The sequence below is a fragment of the Perca fluviatilis genome, chromosome 16 (genome assembly GCF_010015445.1).
Source record: "Perca fluviatilis chromosome 16, GENO_Pfluv_1.0, whole genome shotgun sequence".
In the NCBI taxonomy this organism is placed as follows: domain Eukaryota; kingdom Metazoa; phylum Chordata; class Actinopteri; order Perciformes; family Percidae; genus Perca; species Perca fluviatilis.
This window is the reverse complement of record NC_053127.1, coordinates 22,211,311-22,230,866: the sequence shown is the minus strand read 5'-3', so window position 1 is coordinate 22,230,866 and position 19,556 is coordinate 22,211,311. Positions and strand designations below refer to the sequence as shown.

Here is a 19,556-nt window from a genome sequence, read left to right as displayed (position 1 = left end):
TATCATATATAGCAGCAACTTTAATTATAAAATAAGCAAGAATTGTAGTTATATGTCAGTAAATAAATAATAATCAAGACAATAGGACAAGTAATATATTACAAACGCCGAACAACAACAATAAATGGAATTGCTAACAATACAATCGTAAATATCAATAATAGACGATGGACACACCAATACATGATACACATGTACAGCAGAGGTAATGTGGCGGAAATCAAAAAAGGAGACTTAAGAGACAGCTTTCAAATGTATGACTCATTGTATTACAAATATAATATAAAAATAGCAAAGACAGTAAATATACCTGTTATATGTGTGCTCGCTCCATGCTTCCGATCTGTCACTGATCTGAGCAGGTTGCGAAAAAGAAGAAACAAAAGTGATAAAGTAAAAGAATAAATTATTGGCCTCATTAAATCAAAACAGGTAGCTACACATTAATTCACTCAGTGCAGCAGCAAACAGTAAATAGACAGGACTTCATTAAATTGCACTTCGACTGCAATTCGCACTGTTGTCAGTCTCTTTATCTACCTGTTAGTTTTACGTAATTATTAATATGTTAATATTTTACAGCCAATAATGTCAGCAGACACAATCATGTAAAATTAGCTTCTGTCTTAACAAACTGACAAAAATACCAAATAGATGCATAAATTATTTGGTTTGTGATTGTATGGGAATTAACATTATTGTGTTTTTCAAATTATTCCTCGTAGCTCTACCTTTCTGTGTCTGTAAAGCACTTTTACTTTTCATAAACTATCAATATCAATGCATATATGTTGCCATAACTGCATCAGAGCTACACTATAGGAAGTACTTTCTCTTAAACTTGCAGCATACAGCACATAGAACCAGCATTATAACAATACTAATAGGTTTAAATAATTCCAGCCTGAGGTATGTTCCTGTACTGGAAAAGTGACACTGTGGCTTCAGGCTTCAAATGTTGTTATTCATTATTTGAAAACCTAATCCTAAAAATGTGTCTCTTATTTTTTCCCCTAAATGCTTTTGTCTTGCATGTACATCCAGGTGAGAAGCCTCATCAGTGCAGCATCTGCTGGCGCTCGTTCTCCCTGAAGGATTACTTAATCAAACACATGGTGACACACACAGGGGTGCGGGCCTACCAGTGCAGCATCTGCAACAAGCGTTTCACCCAGAAGAGCTCTCTCAATGTCCACATGCGGCTGCACCGTGGAGAGAAGTCCTATGAGTGCTACATCTGCAAGAAGAAGTTCTCACACAAGACCCTGCTGGAGAGGCACATGGCCCTGCACAGCACAGGCACAGGGCTGTCGGGGAGCGCAGGTACCCCGGGCCCAGTCTCCATTCCCATGCCTATGGCTGTCCCTGAGCCTGGAGCTGGAGTGGTGGCCCTCGCCATGCCAGTGAGTGGAGGTGCTGGAGTAGGGGTTGGGGTTGGAACAGGAGTGGGTGTAGCTGCAGAAGCGAGCTGCCAAGAAGGGACCACCTACGTGTGCTCCGTCTGCCCTGCCAAGTTCGACCAAATGGAGCACTTCAATGACCACATGCGAATGCATGTCTCCGATGGATAAGTACTAATAGATAAACTTCTTTCAAAAAGAATGACAAATAAAATGGCACTAGATTTTCCTTTTCTTATTTTGAGGTATGAAGAGTAATGAGTATAGACACTGGCACATTAAGTTTCCCAAAAGAATTTTTTTTTTTTTCTGTTATTCTAAAAGAAAAAAAAGATGGTGGCCTTAAGGCTTAGTAGTTTGATATTGATCTACTGGATGGATCCTAACTACAGGCCTCTAAATGTATGCTTTCCTAAAATACTGATTTATGTGTTGAACACTACCGAAAGGCCTGCGAAAGAATCATATACACACAAACACACCTTTAGTGTAGATATGTCCGAATGAATATACATGTGCATATATGTTTGAGCGTTTGTTTATTTGCATGTGTCTGTTTGTCCCTGTGTGTGTGTGTGTGTGTGTGTGTGTGTGTGTGTGTGTGTGTGTGTGTGTGTGTGTGTGTGTGTGTGTGTGTGTGTGTGTGTGTGTGTGTGTACATTGCCATGAAACATAAATCATGGCAGTTGTGAACCCATACTGACCAGTTTGGAAATTATAGATGTCCAAGCTTACTGTGGTATAATTTACAACAACAAAAACTAAAAAAAATCATCTGGGGTTGGGCTACATATTCCCTCTAAAATACTGATGGTCACAAGATTGCCTTCTTATGTAAAATAAAAAAGGAGAGTAGTTAATTTGACACTGGGTTTTATTTTATTGCTATGGTATTAAGGGATTATAATGCAGCTGTTGTCAAGGTACCAATTTCAATCATTTAACTGAAGTGTAACTTCTTGTCGGTGGTGACAGGGACAAATATTTCATGTTTTGTAATTGTTGTCCATGCATTTTGATGGTTAAGATTACATTTACTAAACTAGGGTGTGTTGATGAGACAGTATTTGAGCAAAAATATGTTTCTTTTTTTCTGAAGTTTGGAGTTTAACTCATTTGCATACACTGCCACTAATATCCCTAAAGACTGTTAAGGCTAGTAGACCTCTTCCATTTCAAAACATGAGAAAAAAAGAAAGATTCTTTTGCTGATGTTTTTTTTTAGCCTTTCACATTCACAGTTATGGCAGGCTGGCATATGCGACTAAACTCTCTCCTTCATAATTGCTGCTCCTCAACTTGCACCTGACTGTTATGGGATGTAGATCAAAGTTGTCACTTTAACTATTGTTATTGAGTAGCCAACATGGTTGTAATTCGAATTATAATATTAGGGGGGTTTAGGCTTGTTGTTGATTGGAACAGTGTTAAAGAGGGAGGGATTTAATTTAAATCAATCGGAACTAAATGCCATCCTGATCCTAGAACCACTGTATAACCTGGTCATTACTATTGCAAAGCTATTTTAGCAAGTGGGAGCAAAATGCATTACTCTAAATGCTCTCCCTGAAGGCTCAAATGACATGCAACGTTTTGAAAGGAAATACAGTCTCAAAGGAAAACAAGTAGCTCCATTAAATTCACACTGTTTCGTGATATACCACAAGTTGCAGATGGACTCTCTAGACAATAGTATACATTCCTGATTTTTCTAAAAACCTAGACACAGCATGTACAGAATAGATTTGGAAACTAGTGTGTGCAAGTTGTCAACCATGCATCACATCACGTAAGGCTCATTTCTGATATTTGAATTGTTTTGTATTGCTTTTTAATCAAAATAGGACACACACACACACACACACAAATGCAACTGCCTGCAACTGCAAATCTGAAGGATTTGCTCATTTATGTGAGCAAACACTCTAGTAGTTGTGTTGTTAAAAGAATGACTAACTGCATACAGTGGTCTTAAAAAGACCTGCTGTAGTTAAAAAAAAAGTGCTACTTTGCACATTTTCTTAAAATGCCTGTGCTTAATATTTAATCATTTTCCTTAAATGAACTTCTATAATTTTCTTTTATTCAATTTCAAAGGAAAAAAAAAAACATTTTTTTAAATCTTGATAAGTGGACTGCATTATTTTCTTGCATATATGTTGCACTGCTTAAACCAATAAGTGCACTACTGTTAACAGAGATATTATAGTTTTAGAAAAGAGGATCTTTTTTTGTTTAAATCTAACATTTGGTTGTAGAGTTCACATGTAATAGAATACCTTTGTTTCAATTTATTCATTAAGTAATTCAGCGGTTCTTGGCTTTTGTTATCGCTTGCAGTTACCTACAGTATATCCTTGTGCCGTGTTAATGCAAGCATTTATTTTTATTTAAATATGTACCATTACGTGTGCTCATCTATGTTTTAACCTTTTTGAAATCATTCTTTAATGGAGTTAGTTCCCTATAACAGTAAATCAATTGCATTTCTTTAGAAACAGACAAAAAAAATTCTCTGAGAACATCCAAGCCAAACAACATTAACAGTGAAACAGTAATAATAAACACAACTCCCGTCCAACTCCGTTGGCAGAGGTAATAATAATAACGATTATTATATTATTAATAATAATACATTTATAATGTGTGTGTGTGTAACATAAATGATATGTGTGTCCTAGAACTACTTTCTGTGGGTTTAAAGGTGTGGGAGGTAATGGAATGCAGCTTCTTTGATATCTGTCCGTCAGTTGTACACAGTCGTGTCCCTTCCTTAGTGTTTGTATGTCTGTGAGTGTCTGTGTGGTATATAGCCTAATCAAACTGTTAATAAGTGGAATATCTGAACTGTAGGGCTTCCTTTGCAATATGCAGCACAGGTACTATGAGAAGCAGCTCTCCAAACCTTTTGGGCTAATATGGCACCTGTAACCTTTGTTTTAAGATTTGACAAAAGCCTAGGTCAAGCTCTGATGTACTTCATCGTACCCGTTTGGAGAAGTTATATCCATAATTTTGAAATTTCATAAAATTGCTTCTAGATTTCTGAACCCTGTGGAGGCAAGTGATGATCATGTGAGACCTGAATAGATTCTGTATTCATTTCTCCTCACCAAAAAAGAATATTGACCACACATAAGAAATACAGTGAAAAAGCGTGAGGTTAGTCCTCAGTAAAAGTAGCACATTACTTAACATTTGATTGGGCCTGTCTCCTATGGTGTGCATATAAGCCTAAATTGAATGGTTCCTGTTTGTAGCTGTTGTCGCCAGGATGGCAATATTGCTGCATGCTAGTGCTATATTTGTCTCTACACAGCAAGTGGAGGGTAATCTCATGCCTTAACAGACAATGCACTAAATAGAATATGTAAGCAACTGCCGAGATCTCTTTCCAACAGTACTGCCACACGTATGGCACACAGCCCATGATGTTGGTGTTTGTTGTCTGTTCAGTACCAAGTTAAACACTGCCAAACTAACATCATCACTTCTTAGAAAGCAAAGGCAGAGACATGAATTGAATTGTTTCAGTGTAATGTATGTATTCAGTAATCTAGCATTCCTTCATGGCACCTAAATTTTTTACATATTTTGTGTAAACACATATATCAAATGCACTATTGACTGTAGCTAGATGAGTACAACCAGCTTTGTGGTATCATTGGTCTAAATAGTAGGTTAAGTAGCTCGATGTTGGTTTTTGAAATATTTGATTTCAGAATTACACTATCAATTGTTTCTCTATTTTTTTTTTTTTGGAATAACAAAAGTAGCCAATCTCAACGTTATCCGGATGAGGGCTAATAACTCGTCCAATCGTCAGTTGACTTGTTGTATCATAAGGTGTTTGATTGATAGCAGACCAGGCTTGGAAGGGGAAGGACCTTCTCTCCAGTGTGTCATAACGCTCCTCCCCTGTTGCATTAGCATCACAGGCTCTTCACTGTCCATAGTTATATATTCCTTATACTGCTTCAGCTACTCGTGGTGGTGATTAATTCTCTTTTCTCAGTGTTGCAAAAATGTTGGTTAAAAATGGTTGAAAAGTTGCAACATTATCCAGAAAATAAGTCCTTATCTCAATCGTGCTTCTAGTTGTTAGTTAAAAAAAGTCTAAACTTTATGTTTGCAAAGTGTTTGCATATTTTCCAGAACAAAACATTTTGAAAAGTAGATAATAGCCTTGAGCCTGCAGCTGTTTGTATTGTGTTTCAAATATATTACTGTTCATGTTTTGTTTATCTAGTGTAGAGACACAGGGTCTACAGTACATTGTTGTCCTTCTTGCAGTATGTTTAATTCATCGTTATACTTCTTTATTTCACACTTCCTCCTGCTTATTTTATGGTGATCATAGTGTTGTTGTTTATACATACATAGCTTCACGCAACTGGATTAAGGATAGTCAGTTATTGAGTCATATTTCACAGTGTACTATATATGCGTATATGCTTTGCATTGAGATGAAAACAAGGAAATGGAAGATAGTAATGGTGAGGGTCATGTTGAGTAAGGAACAGGTTCATTTTATTCTGATAAGCATGCGTCTGTCTTCCTGTTTGTCTCCACACATTTTTAAGTCCGATTTTTTTATTTAAGCTTGAACAAAGTCACAAAGTTAAGAGTAGAATACAGAAAACACATGGAAACATTCAGATATTACTTAACTGCATTTTTCTTTTTTGGGCCTTCTACAGTACAGAGTGAAATAGATAACTTCTTACAAATATATATATTTACGTATCACCATCTCACATCACACAGATGAAGCATACATTTTCAGATAGTTTAATAAAGACATAATTGCAGCTAGAGTATACAGTACCTTGTGGGATATAGGGAATATGCCTATCAAGTGCCTCAGTACATACAGCAACTATACAGAATATTCATAGTTTTTCTCTCCTACATTGCACAGATACAGTATATACACAATGGTCTATTAAAAAAATACTATTTATACTATTACTGCTAAGACCTGGTGGTTGTGAGTACACCCTATAAGAGAACCCTTTAAAATACATTAAATGTTCTATTCATATACAGTAAAAGCTACATCTGCAAGTTTTATTTTTTACCTTACGTTTATACAGTTTGGAGGATTCAAAGATATAAAATGCAATCAAATATCCATGCTTTTAAATGAAATATACAAATAGGTTGAGCAGGTTCAGATGATACCTGAAACATATTTATGTAATCTTAAAATTAAATGATCTTTTTTCTTCTTTTCTTTCATGTTGCTCTCTCTCATTGCTGTTTGGCATTTTACAAATGCAATTTTTTGCCATTTGCAAGCAATCCATATACTGTACTGTATGTTTGTGTGGGGGAAAAGGCAGTGGCACTTTGTGAACAGCAGAGGGAGCCACACAGAATCTGAATCAAGAATATTTGGATTTTTTTAATTGTGTTGGTAAAAAATTACCATTGTTCAGACTATAATAACATCTATAAGCATGGCAGTAGTTACCTCCTAGACACAACGACACAATGGTTTGCAGTCTGTAAGAACTGACACGTACACTTTGTGTCCTTTGACCTTGATGTCAGGCTCTTCCACATGCAAGCCAATGCCCAATTTCCCCTCAACGATCGATAAAGTTTTATCTGACAGCCGTGTTGTTTACATGCAGCTTGAAATTGTAAAGGGCAAGCAACAAGCAACGTGGAAAAAAAGAAACTGGTCATTTAGATATTTATAACCACAGTACTTGGAGGCTAAATGAGATTACAAATTGGAAGTTTTGGCAACACACACACAGCATTTGAATGTCTTTAAGTGGTTGGTTTAGCAACATGAAAACATCCCTAAAAGAAAATGTAGTCGAATAGAAACCATAAATCAAATTTCAGGACTGAGTGGCTGCAAGATAAAAGGTTTTGGGATGGCTTATTATTATGTCCCCTGTGGACTAATTACCACAGTTTTCTCTGTAACCTTCTCCAGCCTAGTTACTGTGCCAAATTTAGGAGAGAAAAAGACACTTTTTTAAAATTAAACTGCTATTGTTAAATAGATGTGAGATCCAAGCAGACAAAACTAAAAAATAATCATTTTTTCTTAGAATTAGAACTTTCTGCAAAATCTACAACATAAACATATTATATTACAACAAAACATGCATCACACCAAAAGCAAGAGATTGCCTTTATTTTGAATCTTTAAATCCTCCATAATACATAGTTTTCAAGTAAAATAGGAGAAAACAGCTATGATTGACAAATACACATTTTCAAGGCTTAGTTTCATAGACATTTCATTTTAAAATCAAACATTAATAATATAGGCAATGTGATCTAGCTAGTCCCTGTCATCCAACCGTCGCACTATGACGCACAGAAACTCTGATTTTAGTGTCAAAACATCCAGATTCTGTTTTGATTTTCTTTTTTTTAGTCACACACATACAGTGAAGCAGCTGTTCAGATCTTAAAGTATGACACAGCTCAACTAAGCTATAACAACATCTACATTATATTCACTATGACGCTTTCTCCGAAAATGCAGTTATTACACTACCCTGAAGTTTTTAATAAAAATCATCATCAGGTAACTACCATCCATCAGTCCAAATGAAGCATGCAGTCCTGTCTACACAGCCTTTTTCCTGTAGGGGAATACCTTGTTGTTTGATGGAGCACAAGCTATATTTTGAGTGTCCCTCGATAACAGGCTTTCTGTATCTTTCTTTTATCGCAATGATGAGGAGACTTAGGCATGATTTAGCCACTAAAGACTAAACATTGAGCCTCTTTGTGTCTCACTCGCTCCTTTTTTCTTTTTGGCTTAGTCCAGCTCGACGAGACAATTTGTTTTAAAGTGTGTTAACTGAAAACATGCATTCCTGTTCAAGTCCAGAACATTCCAACTCCTAGTCTGGCAGTCATTTTTTAACATTAAGGAGGATTTCCAGCACTAAATGGTTTTACAGATGTGTTGGATATTTGGTCATGTAGTAACAAGCAGTGCCCATTACATCAAAGTTTAGTAAAATGTATATTTCCCACAAATAGATCTTTTTTTTTTTTTTTAAACCCATCTTGCTGTTAATTCAAATTTTGAGCACAGGAAATGCTTGTGTGGGCCGGTTCTATAGAAAACGTGCACTATGTTATCACTCTGTTTCTCTATGTAGGTCTCCCTTTTACAGTGCAGAGATATAAAATAAAAAAAATAAAAAAATAAGATGTTGGTCACTGTCTCAGCCAGCACATAGTCTGCCATAATGGACATGCAGACTTAGATTCAAACTTTTAGCACTGTAATGTATTGTACCTAAAGGAGGCTGGTAGTGGTCATTTGTAAAGCGGGGCCATGCTAATCATTAGAAGTCAAATGAAAAAATAAAAACCTGTACTAGACAATGTTTGTTTTTATAAACCAAAGAAGGGTTCAGATAATTTAAGTTTTATGGAGAAATTAACATTTATTTTCTATGTGTGTGGGGTTCCTATATAATTGGGTTAGATTGCTACAGTTGTTTTGTTTTTTCTTTGTTTTTCTTCTCATTGCTGGGTGCTTGTGAAAATGCATCTATGTTTTTGTCACTTGATCAGTTGTTTATAGTTTTGTGGTTGTGTTCATTTGCCTATTGTAGACCAAAATAGAGATTTTTTTTTTTATAAGAAATGCAACAAAACATAAAAATGAATCTGCCACACTAGCTGTGATGTAAACTATCGCATGTATAAGATTGTAAATTTTACATCGTTCCTCTGTCGAAACATAATAATCATTGTCTTCTATACACACATTTAGCAAATCAGTGTAGACCTGTTCACCTTCACATTGGATTATATCGAAATAGTTTTGTGATAGCGGTTTTCTTCAAATATTGGCACCGTCTAATATTTCAAGGCTGTCCCTAAAATACTAATCTGACATTGTGACTTTGAGCACATTTAGCCATTTATACTTGAGATGGACCAAGATGTTAAGTTTGCACATATTTATAGGTTGTTTATTAAGCCAAAAAAAAGAAACAGAATAATACCGTCAGTCTCAGCAATTCAAGTCAAAGTCTTTCATGTTCACTGAAAAAGAGCACCATAGCCAGCCATCACTACATGATGAAAATAAATTAAAAACCAAACTGTAACACAAATTTAAATATCACAACATGGTCCAAATATTTATGAAAGTGATTACATATATTTTTGTAATAACAACACATCATCTGTGAGCGGAATGTAAATCATTTGGCTAAATTTGACGATATTTTATTACTGTAAGGTCTAATTCAAGGTGAATCTGCTGTATATTTTCCATCCTGTGTGTTAAAAATAGGAAATTTAATTACTGTAATTTTGGCGATGTTTTGTACCTGGGCGAAGACAGAATTTCTCAAATATTGGCATTACAAATCAGAAATGACATGTGCCCTAATAAAAGCAGCTTAGGTTCTTTCCATCTGGCTTTCAGGCTTTTTGCTGCCATATCTTGTATGTAGATGCTTTTTGTAAACATGCACTTGAGTTGAACTATGAGATGTGCTTATAAATATGTGTATATTTTGTTAGGCTTTCTTTTGCCTACATTAGCTTGATGTTTTATTATTTCCCTAAAAATATACTTCTCCTATATACAGTAGTCATGAACTTGGCAGAAGTGGAGCTGTTGTAGTAAAGGTAGTTAACATCACAACTAAGCAACCCTGAAATATATGCTGCAGTAATGTGTTTTCAGTTTGTTTTTGATAATTTATGCTCCAAGTTGGTTTGTATTTTATTATTATTGTTATGAAACAAGCTTGTTTGAAATGTATTGACTGCTGTTTTGAAAGAGGGGATAAAGTTTGTTTGTTTTTTAATGTATGTGCAAGGACATTTTTATAATATGATTTGTCAAACACTGGACTGGAGTGAGTTTTCCAACATTTCCAAGTTGAGAGATGTATTTGACAGACATAACTGCACAGACAACACCCGTTAGCACAGATGCGAGCTGACAGACAAGCACATCCTCCCAGCTGTACAGGGGAGGGTGACTAACATCCTCCCGTTCAAAATAGGAGTCATTTAGATGTAAGAAGTTATAACATTTCCTTTGTGCTGGTTAATTGCATTCATTAAGTGATGGGTTATATATGAGAGGAAATATTTATTAGGGTTTTCCTTCCAAATTGCTGCACGGCATCCACTGGTGACAGATTTTTATTTTTTATTTTCTGAAAAAGATAGAGTGCTCTCTTAAACATTCAGAAAAGTCATAAAGGGATACCACTTGACAGCTATCCAGTCATCAGAATCACTTGGTTTGCTCTTGTTATGGTAGAGCAGATATGACAGTTGAGTCTCATTAACCCGACCACCACTTCTCAAACCAGAAAAGAGATTTGCACTAGACTTATTTTGGTCTTCTTCTATCAAAAGCAATATAATTCACTCAACACATTTCTGAACCATATTTGTTTCACCCATGCTGAGTAAATGGTGATATTTGACAAGTAAGTTTTGATTTGTTTTTGTATTCAAAGGTACAGAAATCGGTCGCTTTTTTTAAATGCACATCTACATAATGTTGTTCCAAGCAGGTTTTTTTACCCAGCAGTACCCCGAGTATTAGTGTCGAGATTTGAGGGGCATTAAAGCTGTTGTTTCCTCCTGTAATTGTTTTGGACAAATCAAGCAGCTCTGAAAGTGAGAGACGGGATGTATGAGGAAGGAATCATGTCCCATGAGTCAAATGTCGATTGTCTTCATCACACAGCCAATAACACATTTGAAGATAAACACAAATACCAAAAGTTAAACCCAACTGTCCAATGTCGTGCACACCTTTCACTTAAAAAACACTCTCTGCATATTTGGTCACTTTGAGAGCTTTTTTCTGGGATTTTACGAAAAACAATGCTTTAAAGTGAAATAATAATACTCATTAGAGTAAACACAGCATCATTGGCTACGTATGTAGAGAATCTGTGTCCACCAAAATGTATCATACTTCATCCTTTTTCAACGAGGTCATTCACAACAGCAGTAATTATTGACCTTAACGTCATTATTTTGTTGATGGATAAGTGTAAATTTTTTAATAATTCACAAACAGCAAAACTTCACCATTTTATCTGGATGTAGTAGCTTTCCTGTTTTCACCGCTTTGTGGTGTTGTTGAAAGATGTTGCGGTTTGTCTAAATATGTTGCGTGTTAGAGGAAGCATAAGTATGTGCCTTCTTGTAACCTTGGTGAGCTTGTTATTATTGAGAAGCTGAAGCCAGCCAATTGTGTTTGCACTAAAACCAAATTGCTTTTGTGATGTAGACTATTTAAGCAAGCTTGTTGCGTCACTTTAACCGTACAGTATGCATGAGGGTGAAATTGGTAAGACTAGGGCTAGAGCTCTCATCTGTTGACCTGTAAACCAGTGCAGCTTAGAGGATCTTGTGAATATATCTTGGCTTAGTTTCGCATTCAGTTTTCATTTCCATCTCCTTACTCATCAAGTTTGTCACAGTTTCAAAAGTTAAAAAAAATAAAAAGGTTTAAAAAAAAAAATGGAAAAAAAAAAACATACCATGAATACAATACAGCTTTTACTTTCACATGCCACAGTTAGAGAGTTACACAACTGCAGTAGAGATATTCATTTCTCTGAATCCATGGGAATGCATGAGTATATGGGGTCGCCTCAAGACTATTGGTCAAATTAATTTAGGTTGTTTTTGAAAACTTGTATTTATTACATATTTTGTCGACATCTAAGAAAGGCCTACATGCTTTGAGTCTTACAAATGCACCTTATTCATGTCAGTCCATGTGGGGAAAAAAAGGCTGGCACTGTAATATCTCTGATTTAGCACCTTACTACACAGCATGTTTTCACTTTATGCCAGTTTAGCTATTCTTCCATATGTATGATTTCAAAAATAAATCTCATATTTTGTGAACTTGTTTCATGGGATGTGCCAAAGTTTGGAGGCGATCTCCCAAGTGTTTATGCTTATCATTTTCTTTTCCTCCTCCTTCAGTTATAGCAATGGTATGTCAAAACTTTCCTATAACAGTGTGTGGAATCAATTTATCTCAGCAAACAGTATCATTACTTGCCATTTTACAATAAGCCCTGTATTTCACATATATTTACCAGTGATGTGTATTTGTTATTATAAAGAAAATAGCCGTAAAAGCTTCATTATGTTACATAATATTGTGACTTTTTTCGAAAAACTGTGAAGACTTATCTTGCATATACTTTATACAGAAGTATTAAGCCTTAATACAAAAGACTAAAAAAAGTGTGGAAGAATAAACTGATTGTTGCTAAGTAAGGATGATTTTTGTAAATGTTACCAGCACTTTTTTTGTAATTTTCACTCTCTGAGGTATTGTACAAGTTCAAGCTGTTTGTGAAGTTTGATTATGAAGGAATAAAAACTAGTACTTTCCTGTACTTCACAGAAAGTCTTGTTGCTGTTTTATTTTTCTGTTCTTTCTCCTGATGGTTTCGTCACGAATATACTGCCCAGAAATTGATACAAAAAGTAACCTTTTGTCTTTAAAAAGGTAAAAGGATTTCACACAACTGCACTGCCCAAAACTAAAAGCTAAAAACTGAATCCATAAAAACAGATTAGATAGATAGATAGATAGATAGATAGATGTTATTCTTGAAGCTGTATTGGCTAAAATTAAGCCCACACATAGATAATATTAGCCTTGTGGTGTGTTGATTCCAAATACAGTTGGAAGTGACAACAACGTGCTGGATTGTATCCCAGAATGCACTGGGCAGAAGGCAGGAAACACCCTGGACAAGCTGCCAGTCCATTACAAATCTAACAATGATTACTGAACAATTCCAGTCACACTTCACTTCACACCTACAGGCAATTCAAGAGTGCAGTCCACTTGAATCACAAGTGTTTGGATCGTGGGAGGAAACTGATGCAGCCAACGTGTAAACTCTGCACAGAAAATATATTCCAGGAACCAAAGCCTGGGTTTGTCCTGCTGTGAGGTTTCTGTGTTAACCTCTGAGCTGCTGCACACACAATAAAGGTGTACGTATAGCCCCATAAATTATGTTTACACTCTGATTAGCCTACTGCATGTAGACTGTGTCTTATCTACCACAATGCAATGTTAGTTTTTACTGATACTCTTTACTTTACTGATTGGGAGTGTGTGCAGCAAGATTAACCAACCACTGAGTGTTTAGCTGTAGGTCTACTGTTACTCCTACAAAAAATATAAAAATAATCACCACCATGACAAAGAGATAAAATGAGAATGAAAACAAAAACTAAACTAAAATTCATTATGCAGTGAAGTCTAACTGAATTTTCTGATAAACTATTAAAGGTAATAGTGGCATACGATTGAGAATAAATGAATATCCTTCAGTCGTACGGTCAGACTGAGTAGCCTACTTTGCATCGTCCATTTTAAATATTAAATTGTTTGTGTTAATGTTACACAGTTATGGCTTCTAATACTTCGGTTGTAATCTAGTAAAATCATCAGAGAACAAAAAGGGGGACGGGACACACATACAGATGTATTGTATTCGGGAATCAGGTTGTATTAAAAAATAGGTTTGAAAGATTTATTTGGTGGAATAAATTATAAATATTTATGAATTCAGAATGTGCTTGTCTGAGGAAAAAGATGGCTTTTTATCCCCTGATAATTCATTTCATTTTTCTTAGCTTTCAAGTTTAAATATTGGGGCTAAAATCACACTGTCAACATAAATGACAAATACAGTGGCAATCTAATTAACAATGATTTTAAAATATAGTAGCCTAGCTACATTTTGTATTTGTGAACTTCACTGTCTTTGTGTCTGGTCATTAATTGTGGCCATACTGGTTAAAAACATGTGCTCTTTGAGTAATATCTGTGACACACAAATCAACTAAGTTTGAGACACAAATAAAGACATTTGAATAAGAAGACTAGCGTTTGCTTATTTATTAATGCACATGACTATTCTCTTTATATTGTGATGATATATTAGGCCTATTTTGTAAGGTTGTGCTATTTTGTACATGATGGGGGACAAACAGCACATAACTAAAAATACAGACTAATGCAATACACCAACACCCTATAATGTATCAACATCTCTAAACTATCATTCTTAAAGACAGCAGTATACAGTATAGCATTATACTGCACAGGTGATGGTACTGAGTTTACCTTCATAAACTTGGCACGCGCTCTCGCCGTATTAAATATTTCCGTCACACTATCCTGATGACATGCATCAGCTGTAGACACTCCCATAGGACACTCCTTCTTGGGCAACACGAGCATGCGCAGAGGATACGGGAAGGCGGAAGGGTCACACTAGTTTGCCACAGGCGCCCCCTGCTGTCAGTCTTTAATTTCTCAGGCCAAGTAGAAGATTGAAACCATGGCGCATACCTTGCAACTTCCGCATGTGTGGTATCACATCTAAATTGTTTTGCTGACAGTCTTCTCCTTCATTTGACATTGTAAGAAATAAATGTCATTTTCCTTCTCTGCACTACAAATTTGTGTACAAGGCCTGTAGACAGATATGCACCTGCGGTGTTCCCATTTTAAAAATAAAGTACTAGGTACAAGTCTTTCATTTTGTTAGGATCGTACAATCACTGGCTGCAGATACGACTAGTAAAAAAAAAGGAGGGCACAGCACATAGACGCATTGTAGTCATTCTGCACTGCCTGGTACATTTCAATCTTTCAAGCCCACTTCTTCCATTAAAACAAGATAATTTTGAAAATATTCACGTTCTGACGTGTGAATGCAACATGTCGCATTTTTATAATATTCCTACATTTCATTAAAATAATTTAATGATTCTCTCCCAAGAGCTCGTCTATATTTCCCTGCTGTTTGTGATTAGTAACTAACAATGCACTCATTTAAATGTAGATGTGAAAAGGTATTGTAGAAACACCCAAATTCTCAATAGGTCAGTAACTTTTATCACTGCAAGACAAGCATAAGCTAAATTAAGCATGCACCGTCTGCTGCTTACTATCAGGAGCCTGTCAAGCCCCTTTCAAAAAAGGAGCCAAGGCTCAGGTGTTCTACTCTACAATCCCAGCAGTGACCATGGTTAACCAGGAAGGCTCAGGAAGGGATAAGCGCAAGTAAATATAGCAGTTGGGTGTAATCCACTTCGTGCATTGCGTTATCCAGTGATGCAGTGTACAGTGAAGACAGTTGACATCAATGGTTTAGATTGTTCCCCAGAATAAATTTATTCTTCAAGTTGGGACCATACAAACCTAGTGAATGACAGGAGGAGGTATCAGATTTCTTTAACAGGAATGACATTGGTAAAGAGGGTGTGGAACGTTTAAAATCATAAAGATGCACAATGTACAGCCTTCACCCACAGCTAGGGGTGAGACACTATTTTGTTCCCATAAATAAGGCAGAATGCAGAGTCCATAGAAATGGAGAGTTATTACATTTAGCCAAATTGGACAGTGATGTGACAATATGACAAATTACATGACTTTCTTCAGCTCATCATACAACACCAGCACAAAGGCGCCACCCATGCCTCTGAGCACATTGGACCAGGCTCCCTTGAAGAAAGCCTTGCCACCCTCATCGCGTGCAATCTTACGCCAGCAGTCAATGGTCCCGCTGTACATGATGTCAGCTGAGGAAGGTAAGAAAAGAGCAGATGTTAAATAATGCGGGTAGAAGTAAACTAGTTATACAGACAATCATACAAAAATATTTCAGTTCCATTTCCAAGGTGCCTTTAGTCCATAACCATGTATTCAAGCAACTATACACAACATTTATGTTGTTACAGCGGAATATGCGAATACGACTGCAAAGGTTTCCATTAATACAATAAACTCACCTCCTTTGCGACCAGACTGCATCATCATACGTCTACGGACAGTGTCGAAGGGGTATGAGGTCAGGCCAGCAACAGCTGTCACAGTCTGTGCAATCATCCAGCTCACCAATATATGGGTGTTCTTTGGGTCTGGAAGCATACCTGTTAACACAGGAAGGAAGAAAGAAAAAGAAAAAAAGTCAGATCTAAAAGATGAACCACTGAGGAGGGTGGTCTGCAAGTGTATGTTAATGTAAAATCGACGTACCCTTTGCTGTGTCATAGATGCCGAAGTATGCAGCCCTGTAGATGATGATTCCCTGCACGGACACATTGAAGCCCTGGTACAGACCTTTCAAGCCATCAGACTTAAAGATCTTAGCCAGGCAGTCTCCCAGACCATTGAACTCTCTACCGGCTCCAGCCTTTCCCACATCAGCAGCCAGGCGAGTACGGGCGAAGTCAAGGGGGTACACGAAGCAGAGAGAGGTGGCTCCGGCGGCGCCACCAGAGGCCAGGTTACCGGCGAAGTACCTCCAGAACTGGGTGCGCTTGTCAACACCATCAAGGAAGACCTTCTTGTACTTGTCCTTGAAGGCGAAGTTGAGGGCCTGGGTGGGGAAATATCTGATGACATTGGCAAGGTTACCTCTCCAGAAGGAAAGGAACCCCTGCTCCTTGGGGATACGGACAACACAGTCCATGATACCCTTGTACTGCTTATCCGCGGTGATCTGCTTACTGGCATGCTGGACCTGGAATAATGAAATAGAAAGAAAGAGCAGTTTAAAATAGGGAAGCTAATTCACTGTTAAACATTGTCAATCACAAGGTCTCCTTGTTGTGACCTTGTTGCATGTTAAACCTGTAAAAGTTGCTGCAAAGCCTGTACGTAAGTCCCATTGCAACAGCAGTATGGGACTAGCAATCAAATGATTTACGTTACAGGGATTTTTTTTTGTGAAAGAAACCTCTTTCAACATTAACATAATAAAGAAAGACATCGTGGGTCAGTATGGTAAGGTTAAGAAACAATGTCGCAGTGCAGGTTTAACAGAAAAGGAGGTAACGTTAAAGCTTGTTGACCCAACGGTGAATGACTGCCGACGGGCCTCAGTGCAGCCATCTCGCTCATCATTAGGATACATTAGCCACCAGAAAGATTTCATTGTCAATCAAAGCTCAAATACAACCGGCATGTTGTCTTGATTTAATTCCTTATGAAATAGTGGAGTTTCAAATAAATCTGAGGTGTTGCAGTGTATTTGTACACAATGTCCCAATATCACTACAATCGTTTGTCCTTTGTTAGCTTAACGTTACGCCGGCTAAGGTTAATGTGAGGCGCTAACGTTAGCAACTAGCTAGGCTCGTGTAGGTCATTCCCACCCCACGATGACCTTAAATCCTTTAACTTACTACCATCAAGACTTTCATTTATTCTATATTATCACATGCTACTGTGCAATGTACAACTCTGAGCCTGTGAACACAAGAATACAAACGGCGGAGGTAAGTGGTTAACTTTGCGGTTAGCAAGATCACACATGCTAGCCGGCTAACGTTAGTGAGCCTTCCGGAAGACAGTTTTTACCTGAAGGAGAAGCTTCACTCTCTCGATTGGGGCGACGGCTGTTTTGGAGATAGCAGCGGAGATGCCACCGGCCAAGAAGTCCTTGGCAAAAGAAATAGCTGTCTCATTCATGGTGCGATGTTCTTGGTGTGCCTTTCAGATAACAGTACAATCGATATAACCCACTGCCCTCTACGACTGATGGCCTGCACAGACGAAATGGCCGATTGCGAAGAAGCGTTGCGGATTTATGTAACACAATTGATCGCGATACAATACGAGAAGTGTGATTTGAGGATATTGGCCAATCCCTCAAGTCACGCGGCTCTCCGCCAATAGAACTGCATATATAGTGATGTCGTCACTTTGCGTACATTTCTGTGCCCTTGGCGAGTAAATCCTAATACTACAAAATACACGTGAAGTAACTAAATTTAGACAGAAACCCATATTAGTTACTGCGTGGACTTGTTCTTATTTGGCTTCCTACTTACTGTCACGCCCTAGACAAGTGAAGACAGCGGCTTGGCCCTGACATTTAAGTGCTCTGAATGCTGGAGCAAAGTCACAGAGGTTCTTACAGAGCTGTCAAGGACTTAACTGAGACATAATATACCATGATTACTAACAACATATTACCTAATATTAAAACAACCTTCAGTGAATGTGACGACTGTTAGAAAAATGTAATAATACAATATGGTTGCTTTACAGTGAGGTGTAGCTTACTTCATTTAGGCCTGCTCAAGTAGCCTATTCTGTATTATGTACTTTTCACTCCACTACATATTGGACAACTTTAGCCAAGCTACTAGGTAGGCTGCTTTGATTCAGATTAATAATGCAAAATATAACTCAACTAATAAATTATGATATATTATTATACGTTAAGATACACAGCAGTGTATAAAGCAAATACAATTAGTCCCATCTTTAGCTGCAACATTAAAGTGATGAACACTAATTATAATTAGTGATATCATGTAGGCTACATGTAGGCCTACAGTATATGATTCTGAAATGGGCCATTCAGCACAATGAATAGCCTACTTACTTTCAAGTAGGCTATCGACCTTTTCAATGGAATTCCATTGCTAGGCATTAGCATAGACAGTATACAAGAAGGGTATTAGCCTGGACCTTTGGTAACTTCCTGTCATATGATGTCATTCACATACACTGCAACAGAAAACTTTTTAGAATGTTTATGTTTACAGCTGTGAAATGGTCTATATTTTCATTCTAATACTTTTGCACTTTATACTTGCAATGCAATACGTTTATTTGTTATAAGTTGTTTTGTTTTTTTACATTGTAGAATTGCCAATAAAAAAAAAAAAGAAATCTATATACTTATTCCACTACTGAACCTAGCCTATTAAGTATTGACAGGTAAACTATTTTGGCTTGCTAATTTGTGTTACTGTAATTCATATGGCGAAGTGCTGCACACATAAAAGTATAATTCATCCAGTTTTGGCATGATCATAGTTGTCCACTAGAGGGAGGCAAGAGACTGCATGAAATGGGACAAACGTTACAAATAAGCTTACAAAGAAATCTTAAAACATGTTGTAACATCAACTGAATTTAATTTAAAAAATGTGTTGATAGAATGTTTTTAAGTGCCAAATTGTGACTTTTTAAAAGAGAATGGTATTTCTGACATCTATCTATCTATCTATCTATCTAAAAAAAGTATGTGAAAGACAGATGAAGCTTGACACATTGCTGACTTCCTGTTGCACTCAAGGGGACCTATCTTGCACTCAGCGCAATTG

At 36.9% G+C, this 19,556-nt stretch overlaps 2 protein-coding genes across 3 annotated transcripts in view; one reads left to right on the top strand and one right to left on the bottom strand.

Moving 5' to 3' along the window:
• Positions 1–12,807, top strand: part of zbtb20 (zinc finger and BTB domain containing 20) — a 32,319-nt gene extending 19,512 nt beyond the window's left edge. Inside the window, exons 4-5 of one of the 2 annotated variants that reach the window (XM_039777821.1) lie at positions 1,045–1,499; positions 5,984–12,807. In XM_039777821.1, the coding sequence (XP_039633755.1) occupies positions 1,045–1,499; positions 5,984–6,001 (473 nt within the window). In that variant the 3' untranslated portion in view covers positions 6,002–12,807. Of the gene's footprint in view, positions 1–1,044 lie in introns of both variants that reach the window. The other variant, XM_039777820.1, reaches the window with a different exon arrangement.
• Positions 12,808–15,578: 2,771 nt separating this feature from the next.
• Positions 15,579–18,010, bottom strand: si:dkey-251i10.1 (uncharacterized protein LOC100038774 homolog). The gene is made up of 4 exons (XM_039777822.1): positions 17,797–18,010; positions 16,471–16,957; positions 16,224–16,364; positions 15,579–16,013 (listed from the first exon to the last, which is right to left on the bottom strand). Exons 1-4 carry the CDS (start codon positions 17,905–17,907, stop codon positions 15,856–15,858), a joined length of 897 nt encoding a protein of 298 aa, XP_039633756.1. The 5' UTR covers positions 17,908–18,010; the 3' UTR covers positions 15,579–15,855.
• Between the last annotated feature and the right edge of the window lie 1,546 nt (positions 18,011–19,556).

Coding starts and splice junctions, on each gene's coding strand:
- si:dkey-251i10.1 (XM_039777822.1), bottom strand. CDS start 17,907: ATGAATGAGACAGCTATTTCTTTTGCCAAGGACTTCTTGGCCGGTGGC. Junction 16,365..16,470: donor CATCTATGACACAGCAAAGG/GTACGTCGATTT, acceptor CTGTGTTAACAG/GTATGCTTCCAGACCCAAAG. Junction 16,014..16,223: donor GCAGTCTGGTCGCAAAGGAG/GTGAGTTTATTG, acceptor TACCTTCCTCAG/CTGACATCATGTACAGCGGG.